Source organism: Dipodomys spectabilis, unplaced genomic scaffold (genome assembly GCF_019054845.1).
Source record: "Dipodomys spectabilis isolate Male_0828 unplaced genomic scaffold, ASM1905484v1 ptg000095l, whole genome shotgun sequence".
In the NCBI taxonomy this organism is placed as follows: Eukaryota; Metazoa; Chordata; class Mammalia; order Rodentia; family Heteromyidae; genus Dipodomys; species Dipodomys spectabilis.
In genome coordinates, this window is record NW_024870772.1 from 2,040,179 (window position 1) to 2,061,043 (window position 20,865).

Here is a 20,865-nt window from a genome sequence, read left to right on the forward strand (position 1 = left end):
GTGGGACTTTATGGCTTTAAGAAACTTGTTTTGTGCTAGTATTGGGGCTTAAACCCATGGGCTGGGTGATATCTCTTAGCTTTTGCATTCTACCCCTTGAGTCACTGCTCCAGTTCTGGAAGTGACATTTAATTGAGATGAGAGTGTCACAGGCTAACTTGCAACCATCCTAGAGCTCATCCTTTTGAGTACTTAGGATTGTAGGTGTGAACCACTCAGCATGTGGCTTCCTTTGTGGCTTTAAAAAATATATATGTGAGGCTTTATTATTATTATTATTATTATTATTTTTGTCGGTCATGGGGCTTGAACTCTGGACCTGGGCGCTGTCCCTCAGCTCTTCAGCTCAAGGCAAGCGCTCTACCACTTGAGCTACAGCGCCACTTCCAGTTTTCTGGTGGTTTATTGGAGATAGGAGTCTCACAGTCTCTCCTGCCCGGGCTGGCTTTGAACCTCGATCCTCAGATCTCAGCCTCCTGAGTTGCTAGGATTACAGGCGTGAGCCACCAGCGCCCGGCGGCTTTATTATTTTAAATGAAACACTTTGAGTATGAACGTGTTATTCATGCAGTCACGCTTACTCATGTTGGGTAGAAAGCATCCTATATAGTCTATGTCATATAAGGCTTTTTACTGTTTGTAGATTCATGCTTTGGCGGACAATATTGAACAACTGTTGATCCAAAGCCGTATGGAATGAGCCATGTAATTCCTCTACTTACACATTGATTTCTGTGGTTGTTTTCCCATGCTCCTTTTCTTCCTCAATTTTTATCATTTCAACTGCAGCATTAGCCTCTTTATCTCATAGACAACTCTCAGTAGGTTTGGTTTCCTGTTTCCTGCATTGTACAACATGTAACCTGTAGCAAGGGCAACCTTTTTTTTTAATAAATGGAAAACTATGAAACTTTTTATTAAATTTTTGTTGATGAATTGGGGATTTGGCCAGCTATCAGTCTGTTATCCCTAAGCCATTGTTTATCAAGCTAAACCTTCAGCAAGGGATGGCTGTTTCATAAAGTATAAACAGCATACCTGACTGAATTGCAAGATTTATGTCTCTTCGTGCAGTGGTCGATGCATTCCAACCCAACTCAGATTACATTCATTTCCTGTTTTTCTTGTCTTTTCAAAAGAAATCTCCCCCAGGGATCATGTAGTGGGGCTGAAACATCTAGCATGGAGGTAGATACTTCCCAGGCTTGATTTTATTTTCCTGAAGGCTTGGCTGTGAGACCTGGACGCTTAGGCCCTGGGATATTGTTTTGACAGTACAGGAAGCATGTAGCAGCTCTGTCACGGAAATTAAGAGATAGGCACACACAGACACCACCCTCTCGGGGTCATGATCTCTTTTCATCCTGAGGCACCCGATGAGAACAGTACAGTCTAGCTGTGACATGTCACCACAGCCTTGGGGGAGGGAGAAGTGTGTGTGAAGAATACCTTCTCTTATCGCCTCTTTCACTAGCTCTACAATGCTCTTGTCCAGCTGCTTATCAGAAGGAAAGGGTTGTGGTAGAACCGATTAGCCTTGCCTATGGATTGAGCAAAAGAACAAGAACACGAAATCGAAAACTCCTTCAGTGCTGAGTGAGGAGGACGACGAGGCTCCCCGCAAGGAGTGAGCCCGGGACCGTCTGCTGTGACCTCTCTGGTGCTTGTGTGTTTCAGGACTACTCTCCAGGGGACTCTCCTCCAGGAACCCCACCAGCCTCGCCCCTGTCCTCTGCCTGGCAAGCCTTCCCCGAGGAAGATTCGGACTCCCCGCAGTTCCGAAGACGGGCGCACACCTTCAGCCACCCTCCTTCGAGCAGCAGGAGAAAGCTGAACCTCCAGGATGGCAGGGCCCCCGGGGTGCGCTCGCCTCTGCTGAGGCAGAGCTCCAGCGAGCAGTGCAGGTAAGCTGGGGCCGTTCTCCAGAACAAAGGAAGCCACGTTCTCTCGCGGTGGTTGGGTCATTCTGGAGTCCTGGAGGATGGAGACTGCATGGTCGAGCTAACTCTTAGATTGTACCAAGACCCTAGGAATATGTAGGATGGGCTTATTACTTAAGTGGCTAGGGGAAAGGTTCAAGGTTCACCCAGAGAGAAGAGTTAATGCGGTTTGAATAGACAGTGTTGTTCTTGTCCAACCCTTCCAGAGAAATACAGAAAAATACCATGCAACTGTTTAGTCTGAAAACTTACTCAGTGGATGGTTTTAAGCTAGCAAGGTCACTACAAGTGAAGATGATAGCTTACAGCAAAATACTAGGGTTACCATCATTGCCTAAGTTACTTTTGTGCATGTATTTTCACTGTATTTTATTATATAATAAAAGTAAAGCGAAGTAGGAAAAGGACTGCAAACTCTATAAAAAAAAGTGATCTAAAAAGAAGACTATGTCCTCGCTATTATAGGCAACGTATATTCGAAATTATCTTGCATGACCATTTAAAAATAACACAATAGTCTGAGATTTGGTAAGAAATAGTAGGATGATTCTACTTGTTACTGTACAGCATAGATTAGGATTTGTATTTTAGATATTTATAACTTAGAAGGAGTATGATAAATTCGTTCCTTTTTTTGGTCTCTTTCTGCACCTATTTGATACAAGGTTGAATGAGATGCTTACTTGAGAAATGAATAGCAACTAAATTTTAAGACAAAAATTTTTATATAAAATAGTATATTACGCAAATAGCATGTCTTGGAGGGTATGGTTGGATTATTACTGTTTTCTGAATGTAGAAGTCTGCTACTTCTGATATAAAATAGAATAAGCCCAGAGGATTCATTATTATCAGATTTTTTATATGTGAAGAAGTTGAAGTATTCATATGTAGCCTAAGATATTTTTATTATGATTATTTATTTTTACCCAAGACAACAAACTTTTTTCCAGCAAAAATTATTTTCAAGAATTAAAAACGTTGATTATTTTACACTAGAAATCTAAGTTCATCCATTTTGTAATATAATGTATAAGCTCAAATAATTTCTATTTACAAACATGAAACCTTGATACATTATAAAACCTTGGTCCATTGTAAAAACTTGCTACATGAAGAACTTCTAAAGAAAAAAAAAAAGAGCTCTGAGGCAGATTTAGGGCACAATCTACTGGCGTTAGGAAAGAACACAGATGTTAATGTTTATTAAGCCAAAGGTAAGCTGATTTTCTACAACCAAACATGTTACTGTTAAGTATTTAGTAAGGGTTTTTATCTTGAAAAAGTTACTCTTTGAACTACTCATAATCAGTTTTTCCTTCTGGAACTTGTTTTCCTGTAATTATTTGTGCTTCCCTACGTTTTTGCCTTGAAGTGTGTCTTTTGCATGTAAAAACAAACAACATTTGTTTTAAGATCGTTATGAATTTTTTAAGAGTTGAGTATGGATGGAAAGGCACCCTGCACAGATGAGAAATTCAATTTTCAAAGAGATGAAACTTAGTGTGGTCATCTAAATAGAGAACTGCATGCTCTTGTTGTAATCTGTGTAAGATTCCTTCCTGAGATTTCAAAGGAAGGTTAAGTGCGTAACAAGAATCTGTTGATATGCCTTTTCATAGTGAATGAAGATTGTGCTGAAATAGAAATTAAGACAAATTTGCTGTGTTTTCTGTACTCAGCATTCTTCTGTCAGCTCGACGCATGCACAAGGAGAGTATTTCTTCCTCCAGCCTTCCAAGCCTTCACACTTCCTTCTCTGCCCCTTCCTTCACTGCCCCCTCTTTCCTGAAAAGCTTTTACCAGAATTCAGGTAGACTGTCCCCACAGTATGAAAATGAACTCAGGTGAGATCAGTGTGCTCTGTTTGCAAAGCAAAATTTTCTCCAGTGGTATACTGATGATATTACTAAAAAGTGGCTGATTAATTTTGGAGTGACTTTTGTACATCCTTCTGTGTTCTTGTTCTAATCTATTTATAATGCATTTATTTCAATTCTGATCAATTAAGAAAACCTTTTAAAATGAGTAACTTAAAAGCTATTAACTTTTTCAATTATAATTTTTTAAATGATCTATGGCTTGTTTTTAGTTTTGCTTGGGTTTTTGTTTTGTTTTGTTTTTGCTTTAGGCCCAGAATGTAAACTTTGTACTTTTCTGAATGAGTCTTGGTGCTAACAATTCTAGGCCAGTTTTCCTTAGTCATGCCTTTTTTTTTTCTCTTAGTCTCACAGAACCCAATGCCACTGATTCAAACAGCTATACCAAAGGGATAAGTGCAATATAGATTTGGCTTTTATATACAGATAGATAGATATATAGATACTGGGTTTGAACTCAGGACCTCACACTTTCTAGATCAGCATTCTACCACTTGAATTATGCTTCCAGCAATATAATTCTTATTTTTAAGTACATAGAATATTATGTAGGTATTTCTTTGATTATTTTTTAAATGACAAGTCTGCTTTTCTGAATCTCAGTGTACATATGATAAAGGTACAGGTTCATATTGATAGCCATTCAGATAGTATGAGGGATTTCCTGAATGATTTGTTTTTATTTTTATTTTGTTCCCCAAAGTATAGATAAACTACTTCACTTGCTTGCTCTTTTAGCTCCACAAAATTAGCTCTAGTGATTTTTTTTTTTTTAGAATTTGAAATTTGCAGTTATATATGAGGTTATTTTTATTTTTATTTTTTTTTTGTTGGTCATGGGGCTTGAACTCTGGGCTTGGGCGCTGTCCTTGTGCTCTTCAGCTCAAGGCGAGCACTCTACCGCTTGAGCCATAGCGCCACTTCCAGTTTTCTAGTGGTTTATTGGAGATAAGAGTCTCACAGAATTTCCTGTCCGGGCTGGCTTTGAACCATGATCCTCAGATCTCAGCCTCTTGAGTAGCTAGGATTACAGGCATGAGCCACTGGTGCCTGGCTATGAAGTTATTCTTATCATTCTAATTACTAACATAGCATCAGCAGTCTCTGGAAAGTGGTAGGCTAACCCTTCTAAAGGGGTTATTTTTGAGTTAGAAATTGATGAGATTCTGTCCTATTTGGTGTTTTGATTCATTCATTTTTATTGCTGCATGTTTTTCTATTTAACATATATACTGCCTTGCTGAATGAGTTGTTTGTAGTTGTCTGATAATGAACAGTTTTTATATTCAGGGGAAAACCATATGGTATTAATGAGTTTGTGTGTCACTGAAATCTTGGATACTAAATTAGCCTATTTTCTTTTAGATATAGGGAATTCTAAACGTTACCTTATAAACAGACAACCCTCATTAATATGATAAGTTATTTGATGAGTTATGTTTTGAATATTTTTGTTCACTTTTGCCACTTTTTCATATTACAAAAGATAATCCATATAGCTAATGAATCTAAACACTCTGAATTAGTGGCAAGTCAGTTTAAAGATTATATTTGATTTCTGATGGAGAAAGTAGATGAAGAATTTATTTCCGAGTATTTTCAAGGCAATCTTGTGGGAGGAATTTTACAGGAAGTTAGCTCCAAGAGTAAAATATATATGGACTATGCTATGAATTTAGAGAACCAACAATCTCTACCCACCAGGTCTTCAGTTTACTTTATCTCTATAAAATACCTGCCAATCCGAATATATCACTTTCAGCAGAGCTACAGTTTCTCATGGTTCATTCACAGGAGCATGTGGGCAATCCTGGTTTCCTTCCTGAAACAGAGCCATGCCTGGAATTAGCAATCCAAATAGTCACTGGGAAGGGCAAAGGTTGGCTCTGAGTTGGGTATAGTCTACACAAGAAGCGACTTAGTTTTTTTTTCTTTCTTTCTTTTTAACAGATTTTTTGGTATTGTTTAATGTAAAGTGGTTAGTTTGTTTTCTGGAATTCCACTTAGTTGTACACATTATTCTTATCAATCACTTCTCCTGTCCCTACACAACTTGTTCTCATGAAAGGATATCGAAATCTGAAAACAATTATACTTTAGGGTTAACTTCAGCTACTTTTCAATAGCCTTGTTATTTTAGGGCTTTACATTTGAACATGTAGAGATGTTTTCCATTTGCAGGACCACTAAAAATAATTTTGAGTACTCTTGGTTGTGAAAAATTCTAAAAACCAGTCTTTTCTTTTGGTGGGTGGGAAGGGGGTACACTCTTAGCTTGACCCCATAAATCTATAGGTCAAAAATACTTTGAAAAAAATAATTGTATTGAAAAAATACCAATCCTAAGCACATGGCTACATAGATTATCACAATGCTGCCATTGTCCAGCCAGCTAATGGGGGACCACAAGTCCTCTACCGCACCTCTCATTTTCCATCCATCTCTACCACATTGACTGTGCACACAGCACAGGATAGTTTTACATAAAGCTTGGAACTTTATAACAGCTATTCATTTAGGTATGGATTCTTTCATTGACAATGGTTTGTGAGATTCATTCCTGTTTCCGGTGGTTGTTTGTTTTGGGGGATGGGGGTGGGGATGGGATGGCCAGTACTGTCTTTTTTTTTTTTTTTTGTCGGTCGTGGTTCTTGAACTCTGGGCCTGGGCATTGCACTCTGGGCCTGGGCACTGTCCCTCAGCTCTTCAGCTCAAGGCCAGTGCTCTACCACTTGAGCCACTGCACCACTTCCTGTTTTCTGAGTGGTTTATTGGAGATAAGAGTCTCACAGACTTTCCTGCCCGGGCTGGCTTTGAACCATGATCCTCAGATCTCAGCTTCCTGAGTAGCTAGGATTACAGGTGTGAGCCACCAGTGCCCGGCTCAGTATGGTTTTTTGAACACTTGGTTTCATCCTTGCTGAGCAGGCATTCTACTGCTTGAGCCACACCCTCTCAACCATTTTTTTCTCTGTTTATTTTGAGATAGTTTGATGGAATTTCACTTTAGCCTGGGCTGGCTTGGATCATGATCCTCTTGTTTATGCTTTTTGGCATAGCTAGGATGCCAACAGCATGCCACTACAAGGTCTCGAAAACTCCCCTTCCCCCACCAGGCTGGCCTTGAACCTGATCTAATCTCTACTTCCTGAGTAGCTGGCATTATAGTTATGGCTACTGGTACCAAGCCCTATTCATGGTTTTATGTGTTCCTTAATTGATTTTTATTACTTCATAGTATACAGAGTTTGTCAGAGTATTCATACTATGTCAGAGTTTATTATCTATGATCTGTGGATGGACATATGATCATTTTTAGGTTTTGAAAAAAAAGGTCTTTATTAATATTTCATATGTAGTTATAGGGCATTATTGGCAAGTATCTTTATTATAGTGAAAGTACTGAAAAAATTTACTCAGACTTATTTCAGATAGTAAGTCACTTAGATATGAATTTACTACTTAAAGTCTTTTAGAGAGTGTTTTTTTTAATATTTGCATTTTGACATAATATCAAATTTACAGAAAAGTTGCAAGAATATTACACAGGACTCCTTGTAGTGTCCCTTCTAGATTATTGACCTTTTAAGCTTTTGCTATATTTTCTGTATCATTCTGTGTCCATTTATAAGCTTCAAATACATATTTGCATAGATCTTTATCCTAAGCCATTTGTAAATATTGCATGTTATCATGAATATTCTCAGAAAATACAGTTCATACTTTGGGATGTATTTTCTGAGGACAAGGCATTAAGGAGCATGGTTTAATTCAATTTTTCTGAATTCTGCATCTCCAGTGATCACCTTTTCTTTTTTGAGATAGTACTGTGTATACACAATTACCATGACATGTGGAATACTTAAAGGAGAAATTACTTAACACTACCAATTATAAATTTCCTGTCAGTTTATTGGTCTTATGACCGAGTCATAAGACCAGAGAAGCCACCACTTAAAAGTCCAAATTTGGAGTCTTCATTGGAGCATTAGCGGGTGACAGGGGAACTCCAATCACAAAGCCCTACTGCCCTGAATACAACTAACCCACAACTGTATAGCTCCCAAGCCATACAAGGTGCATAGATCTTAACAAAGTAGAAGGCAAATCAGATGTGAACACTATCAAAGTAAATTTTTAAAAAAAGTGAACACTTGAATTTAACAAGGATTTTAAATACAAGCCAAAACAAATCAAATGTGGACACAATCAAGGGAAATCATGGGGCAGTCATCTAAGGAGAGTAAGGGTTTCTGGAACTTAACACTTCAAAACACATTTGTAAACTAAAAAAATGTCCTATTATTAAGACTTTTTATTTTATTTTTGAAACAGTCATGGGGCCTGAACTCTGGGCCTGGATGCTGTCCCTCAGCTCTTCAGCTCAAGGCGAGCGCTCTACCACTTGAGCCATAGTGCCACTTCTGTTTTTTTTTTCTTTCTGTTTGTGTGGTGCTGAGGAGTCAAACCCAAGGCCTCATGCATGTAAGGCAATCACTCTACCACTGAGCCAACTTCCCAGCCCCTATTAAGACCTGTTGCTTAGACCCAGGCTCCTTACTTCAAGTTGGTTACCTAATACCTTATTAATTGCATAAAACCTGTAGGGATACAATCAACAAGAGAGTAAGAAAGATAGGGTAGAATATAGACTACCAATACTATTATTTTTAAGAGGCATATTAACTTGAAATTTTAGAATTAGCATTCTTTACCAGGGCTACCATCCTGAATTGCTAAGAACACATTAGATTACTATTAAACAGGCTGAAGAAAAAGAGCCCAGTTTCCAATAGTTAGCACAGAATATTTGTTAGGTAGTGGATTTATTTGCACAGATAAAAGATAGAGAGTAAGAGTAGTTTTCATTTTATCTTACTTCCAATTCATTTGTAAACAGGTAACATTCTTTTCTTGCTTGGTAGTTAAACTATAATTATGTCTGATGATGAAATGCGTTATTCTAACATCAATGTATCAATATTCCACAGGCATCTCTATTACTTATTATAGTTCTCTGATTTTAAGCTTATATTTAAAAAATTATGTATACTGCAACTAATTAGTCAAAGTAAATGACAGATTTTAAAAAATTGATAGTTATTTCTTTCATTCCCTTACAAAATATAAGGTTTTGACTGATGAATTACTTGCAGTATAGTTGCAGTTTTATATTTATCTTATTTTATGGATGAAAAGAGCATTATTATTTATCGTGGTTCATTGTTAAAAGTATCCTTATGATGACATATGGAAATGCCTTTTTATTCTAAATCCTGATTTGGGACATATTTCTCTGTGTGCTAATGTTGTTTCTTGTTTTCCTGTTGTACTAGACAGGACACTGCTTCAGAATCAAGGTGACTAGAGATTTAAATACTTTCATTTAAAACATGATTGAATTCTTCCTGTGAATGTCACTATTAGCTTAAGAAGCAGTTTGAGTTGACTTGCTGAATGCATGCAGTCCAGGGCCACATAGAGGGCAAATGAGCCTTTGTGTAAAGGTCACGAGTCACAATGGAAGATGATTGCAGACAGCAATACTATTTCTACTCTATTCCAGGTTAACATTCCCTAGCACAGTGCTGTGGCCTCCAATCAAAGTCAAATTTAATTTAAAAACAAATTAAAATGAATTTCCTACTTGGGAGATATAATATGTCCGTAGAAGGAGCATCTTCCAATTCTTAGGTGGAGAAAAGCTCAACCTAGAAGAAATAGACCCAGCAGATAGAATCTGCTTTTCTCCTTGTGGCAATGAGTATTAATTTTAGTTCATCTTAATTCTCATCACTCTGGTGATGGCTAAGTTGCATAGGGTATCCCTTGAGTCTGGATTCAAGAAGCACCCAGTTCTCCCTAATGGATGTCTTGGTGACACCTCTTTGTCATGACCTTACATATTTTCTTGGGAAGACATCCAGAATTCCTGCTGACCTGTATAGCTGTAAACATCTGCCCTTCCCTTCCCTTCTCTTTTCTTTTTTTCCTTTCCCTTCCTGCTTCCTTCGTGTGTGTGTGTGTGTGTGTGTGTGTGCGCGCGCGTGCGCGTGTGTGCGCGCGCCAGTCTTGGAGCTCTAAAAAAACTACCTTTTATCTTAATCACGATAATTTTGTCACTACAGTAATTTTCTGAGGATTTTCCAGTTGTGTAGTTCATTCTCCTGCTAGCTTTACCAGTGTGTTTTGACTGAAGTTGTAAAGAAATGCAGTGTCCCCAAATGGGACAGTGAGCATGTGTGCTTCTCTCATAAGACAAGGAGAGAAAGTAGAAGAAAGCAGAGATGCCAGGCACTTGTGGCTCACACCTGAGCACCTGTGGCTCCTGCCTGTAATCTTAGCTTCTTAGGGGGGCTGAGATCTGAGAATTGTGTTTCAAAGCCAAGCCCAGGCATGAAAGTCCATGAGACTCTTATCTCTAATCAACCACCAACAAAACAAAACAAAACAAAACTGGAAGTGGATATGTGGTCAGCTGGTAGAGTACTAGATTTGCAAGGAAGCTCCAGGATAGCACACAGGCCCTGAAATCAAGCCCTCATACCAGCACCTCCCCCCCCCCCCCAAAAAAAAAAAATCTGCATGCAGTGTGTAGAGTTTAGGAAATAAAACTCTCTTGTTTTCTTCATTGTCCTTTTCTATACATTGTTCCACTGACTCATTTATCACTTTGACTCACTTTGAAGCTCAGACACTAGATACTGATTTCCACTAGGATGGCTGAATCTGAATTCAACTTAGCTAGTAAAAACTTTCCTTAGCATGACAGATGTATATCCGACTGAGATAGTCTTAGTGTTTCTGGTGCAGTTCTTTCTGGTGCAGTTTTGAGTTAAATTGTACTGTGGATCCTGTAGAACAAAAGGAAAGTTCTTTTGATATACCTCTTTAAGCTGTTATGCATTGTGAGCTTTAAGAGATTCAGTCAGTGTGCATTCATTAACTTGGGTTTTTTGTGATGTAGCTTTAGTTTGAGGAGAGAGAATTGGAAGGAAGTTTGCTGCTTGCTAGGACACTTGTTAGCCAATAGAAGGGTTCACTCCTGTACAAGGTATATCTGCATTATCCTAGTAGGAAAGTAGGTCCTTAGGAGTCCAAACCCAGTACTGCCTACACAAAAGCAAAAACAAAACAAAAGCAAGCAGAAAAAAAAAAAAGCAATCCAAGTACATCTGAAGAAAAGTCTGAAAGGAAACAAATAAAAATGCAAAGAGAGCCTGACTGCTGAGCGGAGGTCAAATCACCCTGCGTAGCTGTATTCATTAAGTCCTTCCCTAAAAGCTGACTTCCAAACACAAACCTTCTCTTACGGAGGGAAGCAGAGCAGCTTGCCCCTCATCAACAAACTGCTTTTGAGAATGCAGATTCTTAGAACAAGATCTGTGTTTCTGATTCATCATGAAAGTTCTTCCTTTCAGTGTAATATTAGATTCGATTTTGACTGCTAGCTTTGGGTCATACTGGCTGCTACAGTCCAGATATAGGAAGGAAATTGGGTTATTCACATCAATTCACATTTATAGACTTGAAGAACTTAGGTAGAATTTTATTCTTATTTGTATTTTATGTTATTTAATTTTTCTGTTATTTATTGTTATTAGAAAGGTAATGTTCAGAGGGATTGTAGTTACATAAATCAGGTAAAGAGTACATCTCTTTTTGGACAATGCTATCCCTTTCCTAGCTCTCTCCCAATTTTTCCCTCCTATCCCCACCCACAGGTTGTGTAGTTCATTTTCAGCATAGTGTCTAGTGAGTACCACTGCTGCTCCATTTCTGTGCCTTCCTACCTTCTAAAGACAGATAAACAAACAAGATGGAAAGAAAAGAAAAAAGACCAAATTTATATAACCTCTTGTTTCCATTTCCTGGAGCAATGGAATTTTAAAATATGTATTGGTGGGCAAACGGCAGAGTACTTTCTGCATGTATTTACTGACACACTCCCCAAAGCTTGTATTTCATAATCATCAATACCAATAACGGGGACGGTTCAGTGTGGTTTTCAGTACTTTCTAAACATTTGGTATGACATTAACAGTGAATTAAAAGCTGATTTTAATTCCAGCAATTAAAATAGAAACATTTTTAGAATCTTTTGGTCTGATATACTCTAGTTTTATTAGCGCTAGTCTGAGGAAAGAGAGACTAATGTTGATTATGAAGCACTGAAATTGGTGCTTGAGCATATGTATTCCATTTAGCTTTCAAAGCATAAATGAGATGGCCTTTTATAAGGGAGGGTCAACACCAGGAAAAAAAAAGGTAGTTTTTGTTGTTTATTAACAGTATTCTTATTGCTGGTGCTTACCAAAGTCAACTACAGCTCAGTACCTATTTTTGGCAACTAGAGCTATTAAAACTTGTTGCCAGAAAAGCTGAAAAGTCATGACTTTTATTTATTTCCAACAGGTTATCCCAGCCAATGTTTTTTTTTCGTCTGTATCTCTTAACTAAATATTAACTCTAAGTTATATTTTACGTGGTTTTATTAAATATTCATATGTTCAATACTTGAGTACTTACTATTTGCCCATTGGTACTAGAAATTAGCAATATAGTGAGGTGGCTATTTTAGCCAGTAGCTGTGGTGAAATATGTTCTGAGGACTTTGAATATTTACCAAGACGTACATATTATATAGAGAGCATTTGAATCACAGGTGCTAAAAGGGAAATAATTGAGTTACTGTTTTCTAAAGCAGAAGTGAAGAAAAATGTGCTTATTCAGTGTTACAGGGGCACTGGAACTTAGTAAGGTCATTTTATGGGGACAGATAGCAAGAGGGGTGTGACAATGGAGACATATCTTCAGCTATTTTAAAATATCATTATAGCCTGACACTTGGAATCAGAAAATCATTCCCATCAGGTATGTCCTGTTCTTACTCTTAATTTAGCACATCCCAAGAGCAACATTTCTAGATTAGAAATTATTGGACTACTTGATGATTAGAAATATGAAAAATCTAACAGGCATAAATTGAATTACTGTCTGTCTAGTAATTGTATCTGAGAGGCTTGGGTTTTTTTTTAGCTGGGTTTCTTTCTTGATTTAAGACAAAACATCCTGATTCCATTAAAAGTCCTAGACTTTTCTCTTGTATCACTATGTACAAGGAGAATGGAAAAGATATTAATATATTTGTCATTGCTCAGGAAAGCTCAGGAAAGGGCTTTGAAGCTTTAAAAAGTAAGATATTCCTTCCACCTACCACAATTATTGTGTGGTCGCCTGGTTCCAGAATTAGTCTCAAAAGTAACTTTGAGTCATGTTTACCTATTGTATGTAGATCTAGAATAACTCAGGAGTGGTCTTTTTTTTTAAAGGAAATGAAACATTTTAGAGCAGACCAGTATTTCCCCATGTGACTTTCACAAACACAGATGTAGTGAAATAACCTTCTCCTCATCCTAACTTCCAAACTTGGGAATAGTATGTCTTTTTCTGCTCAAAGTTTGGGTGCTTTATCACTTAAGCCACACCTCCACTTTTGAGCTTGGCTTAATTGTATTTGGCGCCAGCTTTTTTTTTTTTTTTCCTTGCTGTTGGTCATGGGGCTTGAACTCTGGGCCTGGGCATTGTCCCTCACTCTTCAGCTCAAGGCTAGCGCTCTACCACTTGAGCCACAGAGCCACTTCGGTTTTCTGGTGGTTTTTATTGGAGATAAAAGTCTCATGGACTTTCCTGACGGGGCTGGCTTTGAACTGCAATCTTCAGTTCTCAGCCTCCTCAGTAGCTAGGATTACAGGTGTGAGCCAACAGAGCCTGGTGAACTTTTTTTTTTTTTTTTAAATTTTAAATCAGCTAACAAAGCCAGGTCATCATTGGCTCCTGCCTGTAATCCTAGCAACTCAGGAGGCTGAAGTTGGAGGGTCAAGGTTTGAAGCCAGCCAGGATATGGACGTCCATAAAACTCTTATCTCTAATAACTTACAAAAAAAAAGCCAGAAGTGAAGCTGTGGTTCAAGAAGTAGAGCACTAGTTTTGAGCCAAAAAGCTCAGGAACAGTGCTCAGGCCCTGAGTTCAAGCCCCAGATTGGGCACAAAAGTAAAATATCAGCTAACAGTAATCCCCAAGTTGACAATTCTTTGCTTGTATTCTTTTGGTTATTTTCTGACACACTCAGCGATTGGTTGCTAACAGTTTGTAGGCAGATCTTAACAGTCCTAGAGAGATTGAAGTTGTCTTCGCCAGCTTATTTTACATGACCTAGAAGCATAGCTCAGTCCATGCATTTTATAGACTATTTACATTGTGTAGAGAAACTGGTAGGTGTATTTCTCAGGCAAAGCAGGAGTTCGTAGGCAGCCTTTCCTCTTCCATGTAAAGACTACTGTCCCTCACATTAGAAGCATGACTGCTTGCTACTAAAGAATGAGTAGAAGCAGGTGAGTTTCTCATGGTGGGGCCAAAGCCTGGATTGCAGTTTTCCCAAGTGTGTAGCCTGGGTGTTCAGCTCTGGCAATGCCTGGCTCCAAGCTGCCTGTGCCTTGCGCTTCTCCATGGCAGGAATTGTGAATGGCTTGTGCTAGCATTTTTCTTTTCACGAACTGCTGTACTTTGCAATATTCCTTGCAAGTTATGTATTTGATGGCATTCTGCAGTGATGGAGAAGGAAGAAAACGGACCTCGTCTACCTGTAGCAATGAGTCCCTGAACGTCGGAGGAACCCCTGTCACTCCGCGTCGGATCTCCTGGCGACAGCGTATTTTCCTGCGGGTTGCATCGCCCATGAACAAATCCCCCTCAGCTATGCAGCAGAAAGGTCTGTGTGGCAATCTCAAAAGAGTGTGTCCTCCGCTGGGTTTCATAAACTAGGAAAGCAAGGGAAATGCCTGGGTATTATAAAACTTTAAGAGATTGAAGTAGAGCTGGGTGCTGGTGGCTCACGCCTTGTCATCCTAGCCACTCACGAGGCTGAGATTTGAGGATCGCCTTTGGAATGAAGCCAGTTCATTGGAGACTATTGCCTTCAATGAACCACCCAAAAGCTGGAAGTAAAGGTCTCATACAAGTGGTGAAGCATCAGCTTTGAGCGATAAAAGCACAGCGACCAGGCAAAGAGCAAGCAAGTGGACAAGCAAGAGTTAAGAAGTAACTTTCTGTATTGATAGAGTGGTTTATTTTTCAGGTATCATTAAGATATGTTAGACATTTAGTACCTGCTTGTTGAGTGGCTAAATTCATAAATGGGTTTCTAAATCCTGTTTTGGCTTACTCCACAGAAATGCAAACTGTGGAAAAACTGAAAAAGAAACCACTTTTTTCTTTTTTTTAATTATTGGGAGAGCAAGACAGAATAATTTTTTCACAAGATTAACACAATAAGGAGACAAAGATACTGAAGAAATAAATATATTACACTAGGCAAATATCAAGTAAAAAAAGCATGGAGTTTATATTATACCAGGCAAATATCAAACAAAAGACAGCATGGAGTTTTCTCTGAATGATTGGCTTACTAGAGTAAACAAATGGTGTAATTACAATGAGAACATATTTTATAAGACAGTCTTGAGAGCTAGAAAGTGATACTGAAAATGATTTTGAAGAGAAATAAACCAGTAGCTCTCATTGGAGACTTTAACACATATATTCTCTGAAAATTAGACAAAGAAAAGTTAAATAAAATTAATATTTGAATAGCACAATTGAATAAACTTGATCTAATATTTACACAGAGCTTTGCCCCTTAGAGAAAACTCATCCATTTTTTAACATACATGAAAGATTCATAAAAATTATATACTTGGCCAGAAGATATTTTAATAATTTTCACTTAGTTGTGATCATCTGTTATATTCACTGACCACAGTTTTGAGGAAGGAAGGGAGGAAGGAAGGAAAGAAGCGAGGAAGGAAGGAAGGAAAGAAAGGAGGGAGGGAGGAGGGAGGAAGGCAAGTAGGCAGGCAGACAGGCAGGCAGGCAGGCAGGCAGGCAGGCAGGCAGGCAGGCAGGCAGAGGACATTTACCTGGGGATATAGTGGTGTGGTGGATCACTTGCCTAGAATGCATGAGGTTGGAATCCTGGATTTGATCCCCAGCACTGCAAAGAAAAAGGCCATTGAAACAATTCATGTGTTTCAAAACTGTACACCTAGAAAACAGAGTGAATGGGAACACTGTATTCTCTACACATTACAATCGTGTGGCATTTAGAGGACAATTCACAACCAGAAAAGTGAAACCAAGAAAGCCAAAATCTAGGTGTATAGAGCGTTCAAGAGGTATAAGTGGAACCATAAAATCATTAAACACACACACACACACATCAAAAACCCTAAATAAAATGTACTCACTATCTTGCCCATGTAATTGTAACCCCTCTGTACAGTATTTTCACACAAAAAAAGGCATAGGTTAATGAATTACAAAACAAAAAAGAAGAAAACAACTGATATTACTGATTCAAATTAATTCTCACAGAAAATTGTTTACCCTCCTTTCCAGGAAAAATTTGTGTCAGGAAAGTTCTAGACTTGTGAGAGAGTTTGGCTGACTGTGAGATTGGACGATTGTGAGACGCTTAGCATGAAAGACTGTATACAGGATGGGAGATTGAGACTTGAGGCCAAAGGTGACTTGAGGTCATAGTATAATGGTGGGGATTTACATCCTAGTTCCCAGTCCTCTGCACTTTGTTCTCTGGGATATTAACAATCACTGAAATATTTTAAGAGTTCTGATCATGTTCATTCCTAGGAAAGTTATTGACGTAGAGGAATGAGAGAGAAAGCTCTTGGACGTAATTTAAGGAGACTGACTCTTCAAGACAGGGGAGCAACAGGGCTGTGGTACCCAGCCAGGAAAGGCCCAGCATAGCTCAGCTGTGGTCTCTTGAGGCATTCCCATAGATGTGGGCTTAGGAGATCATTAGACCCTACCCACACCATCCCCGGTTGTAACCAGAGAATATACGTAGATGAATTGCAGAAGTGTGGTACTCTGGGGAAAAGCCAGCTCACGTTGGAGCCGATCTAGGTAGAAAGAGGAAGTGGGGGAATGACATATGCATTCGTTTCACTGCAAGAGGGAAATCTGGAAGGGGAATTTAGTCTAGTGAACTTTTATAAGTTATAGTTCCAGAAACGACTAGCTACTTGGAGCACCTTTACGTATAGAATCTTAGATTAAGGGAGTGTCCGTTCTTGAGAAAATTTTTGCCATCTGGCTGGGGATTAAGGCATGCCTCTCACTATTTTCTCTTCTGCAGATGGACTGGACAAAAACGAGCTGCTACCCCTGTCCCCACTCACTCCTACTATGGAGGAAGAGCCTCTTGTTCTATTCCTGTCTGGTGACGATGACCCAGAAAAGGCCGAAGAGAAAAAGAAATCAAAAGAACTAAAGAGCTTGTGGAAGAAAGCTATACACCAGCAAATCTTGTTGCTTCGAATGGAGAAGGAGAACCAGAAACTGGAAGGTTAGCAGACACACAGGGCTGAAGGCTTGGGGTGTGTATGTACTCGGATTAGACTAGCTGTTGACTCTAATCATTTTTATATTCCTATTTTGTGAGTTATTATTTCTATATGACACGAGAAAGATTTAAATATTTGCCTTTTTTTGTTTAATAGAAGGAAAACATCAGAAGCCTATAGGGTATATTTGGGAAATGAAGAGTGAAGATAATGAGATCGTTGTAATTTCTTGTGCTTGAAAACTTAATATCAGTGTGCATAACTTAAGAAGAGGATTTAAATATGATATACATAGTTCTTTCTTATTGTCTCTCTCCCTCTGTCTCTCTTTTGGTGCCATTTCTGGTGCCCTGTCTCTTAGAGTTTTGCTCAAGGCTAGTGCTCTATGAGTTCAGCCACTGCTCTGCTTCTGGTTTTTTAGTGGTTAATTGGAGATAAGAGTCTTAGGAGGGCTGGGAAGGTGGCTCAGTGGTAGAGCGCTTGCCTTGCATGCCTGAGGCCCTGGGTTCGATTCCTCAGTACCACATAAGCAAAAAAAAAAAAAACAAACCAGAAGTGGCACTGTGGCTCAAGTGCTAAAGTGTAGCCTTGAGCTGAAGAGCTGAAGGACAGCGCCCAGGCCCAGAGTTCAGGCCCCACGCCTGGACCCCCCCCCCCCCCCCAAAAAAAAAAAAAAAAAAGAGTCTTAGGGACTTTTCTGCCAGGCTGGCTTTGAACTGTGATCCATGGATCTCAGCTTCTTGAGTAGCTAGGATTACAGGTGTAAGCCACTGGAACATGACAAAGTTTCTTCTTTGTGAATGTGATTTTTTAACTTTCAGGCTAATGATATTCATTGTGAGTGAAATATTTCAAACAAATTTGTATTATATCTAGTTCAACTGTTTAATTATAATTACTTGTTATCAAATTCTTGTTTTTGTTAATATTTTATGAGTTTTCTCTTTGAAAACATTCAAATCATTACATTTATAATTAACTTGTAAAAGCTATTATGCTATCAATTATACTTGATTACTAAGTTTATGAATAGTAAATATTTTAGAATATGCTTTTCAGCATTTTGAAAGGATTATGTAATTTTCCGAAATCAGTACTGATAGAAACACATGAAATCTGAAAGGCTCTGATTTAAAATTAACCAGTAAAAAGCTGGAAGTGGAGATGTGAGAGCAACATGCTTTGAGTGAAAAAGCTAAGACACAGTACCAAGACCTTGAGTTCAAATCCCAGTACTGGCACACATGCACATGTATACACATATAGACACATTACAAAAAAACTATATCTGTCTATCTATGCTATTATCTTGGGCAGATTGCTTAACTTATTAGGGACATGGCTTTTGTTGTTGTTGATGGTTTGGGGGTTTAAACTCTAGGTGTGGGGAATGTCCCTGAGCTCTTTTGGCTCTTTGCTGGTGTGCTACCACTTGAGCCATAGCAACTGGCTTTTTGGTAGTTAATTGGAGCTGAGAGTTTCACAAACTTTCCTGTCCTTGTTGGCTTCCAACTGTGATTCTCAGATCTCAGCCTCCTGTGTAGCTAGGATTACAGATATCAGCCACTGATGCCCCTTGAAAAGGGCCTTGGTTTTTATATTTGTGCAGTGAATGATTTAGAATATTTGGGCCCTTGACTTCTTCAGAGTCCTGGCAAATGTAGAATCTAGATTTTTATTGTGTTGTCTTCCAACAAGCCTGTTAAAATACCAGTATTCACATTTCTCATTATTATTACTCTGCCAGTTCTTCAATTCAGTTTGTATTTTTAATAATATTCAGTTTGCAAGGACACAGTTTTTTTATTGTTACTTTCTTAACAGAATCAAAAGTATATTTAAATATTCTTGGAGAACAAAAATGCAATTAATTGATATTGACAGAGCACTACCACTTGAGCCACAGCTTCCTGAATTAATATTTTGCAGCAGTTAGTTACATCTTGAGCCAGCTCATAAACAGGAAAAGAGGTTGAAAAAATAGTTACTGTTTCTCAAAAAATTTAAAGCATGACATTATATTTTAGTTAGGAGTTAGTGCAAACATAATCTTTTATTAAATATCAAAGGATAGATTTAGAATTACAGATTATTGGAAGGGAAAATGGCTCTTTACATGAATCTTCATAATTAAATGGATTTTTTTGTATCAGTTGTGGGGCTTAAACTCAGGCAAGTGCTGCCCCTGAGCACTTTCATTCAAGGTTAGAACTCTACCACTTTAGGCCATGGCTCCACTTCCAGTTTTTAGGTGGATAATTGGAGATTAGAATCTCATGGACTTTTCCTGCCCAGGTTGGCTTTGATCCACGATCCTCAGATCTCAGCCTCCTGAGTAGCTACGATCACAGGCATGAGCCATCAGTACCTGGATATAAATGGAATGTTTAAAGCTGGGCACTGGTATTTCATGACTATACTCCTAGATACTCAGGAGTCTGAGACTTGGAGGATTTATGGTTACAGGCCAATTTAGGCAGAAAAGTCATGGAAACTCCATCTGCCAATTAACCACTGAAAAGCCGTGTGAAGGCTCTGAGTTCAACCCCTGATACCTGGGAAGAAATGTTTCAATATAAGTAATTATGTATCTATGATGAGATTCGTTGTATATTTAAGGTTACTCAATGATTTTGTGGGTTAAGCAAAGAGGTTCCTTTCAGAATATATTCTCAGAAACCTGATTTTTGTTTTGTTTTTGAGTACTGAGGTGTGAAATTGGGGGCCTGCACTTGCAAGGCCAATGACCTACTAGTTAAACCACACCCTCAGCCTTTCTTTGCTTTGGTTGTTTTTCAGATAGGGTTTCAAGCTTTTTGCTTGGCTAGCCTCTGACCATTCTAGGCCTCCCAAATAGCTGAGATTACAGAATATATCACCATGCTTATGCTTACCTTGTTTGTTGAGATAGAAATCTCCCAGATTTTTTGCCCAAGCTAGTCTTATTACTAAGATCATCCCATTTGTGCCTCTTTAGGAGATGGGATTGTAGGTATGAGCCTACATACCCAACCCTGTGCTTATGTTTATTTATGAACTCAAAAAACAAAGATAGAAATGGATTAACCTGTTCAAAACCCCGGCCCAGTCCCTGAGCTTTTGTGCTCAAGGCTGGCATCCTGTCACTTGAACCACAGATCAATTTCTGGCATTTTAGTGGTTAATTGGAAATAAGAATCTCATGGACTTCTGTTGCCTAGGCTGGCTTTGAACTTCAATCTCAAATCTTAGCCTTCTGAGTAGCAAGGATTATAGGCATGAGTCACTCAAGCATGGCAGTAAGCACTTTTTTTTGCTCTCTCAATACTGTGATATTGGGCTTGAACTCAATGCCTGGGCTCTGTCCCTGAGCCTGTTGTGTTCAAGGCTAGTGCGCTACCACTTGACAGAGTACCACTTCCAGGTTTTGCACTCAAAAATTGGAGATAGGATTCTCACAGGAACTTTTCCACCCAAGTTGGCTTCCAACTGTGATCCTCAGATCTCAGCCTCCTAAGTAGCTAGGATTGGCATGAGCCACCAGCACCCAGCTTTTTGACAGTTTTATACAGTTAACTAGTTAAGTGAGGAGTACTATTACCTTCTTTCTTGATTTCTTCCTTCCTTCCTTCCTTCCT

The 20,865-nt window shown here is 38.7% G+C and overlaps 1 protein-coding gene across 3 annotated transcripts in view; it reads left to right on the top strand.

Annotated features, from left to right (window-relative positions):
* The window catches only part of Tbc1d4 (TBC1 domain family member 4), a 155,884-nt gene that overhangs the window by 116,103 nt on the left and 18,916 nt on the right, over window positions 1-20,865 (top strand). For 2 of the 3 annotated variants that reach the window (XM_042685413.1, XM_042685414.1), the window contains exons 10-12: window positions 1,678-1,904; window positions 14,432-14,592; window positions 17,041-17,250. In XM_042685413.1, the coding sequence (XP_042541347.1) occupies window positions 1,678-1,904; window positions 14,432-14,592; window positions 17,041-17,250 (598 nt within the window). Of the gene's footprint in view, window positions 1-1,677; window positions 1,905-14,431; window positions 14,593-16,782; window positions 16,809-17,040; window positions 17,251-20,865 lie in introns of those variants that run through there. The other variant, XM_042685415.1, reaches the window with a different exon arrangement.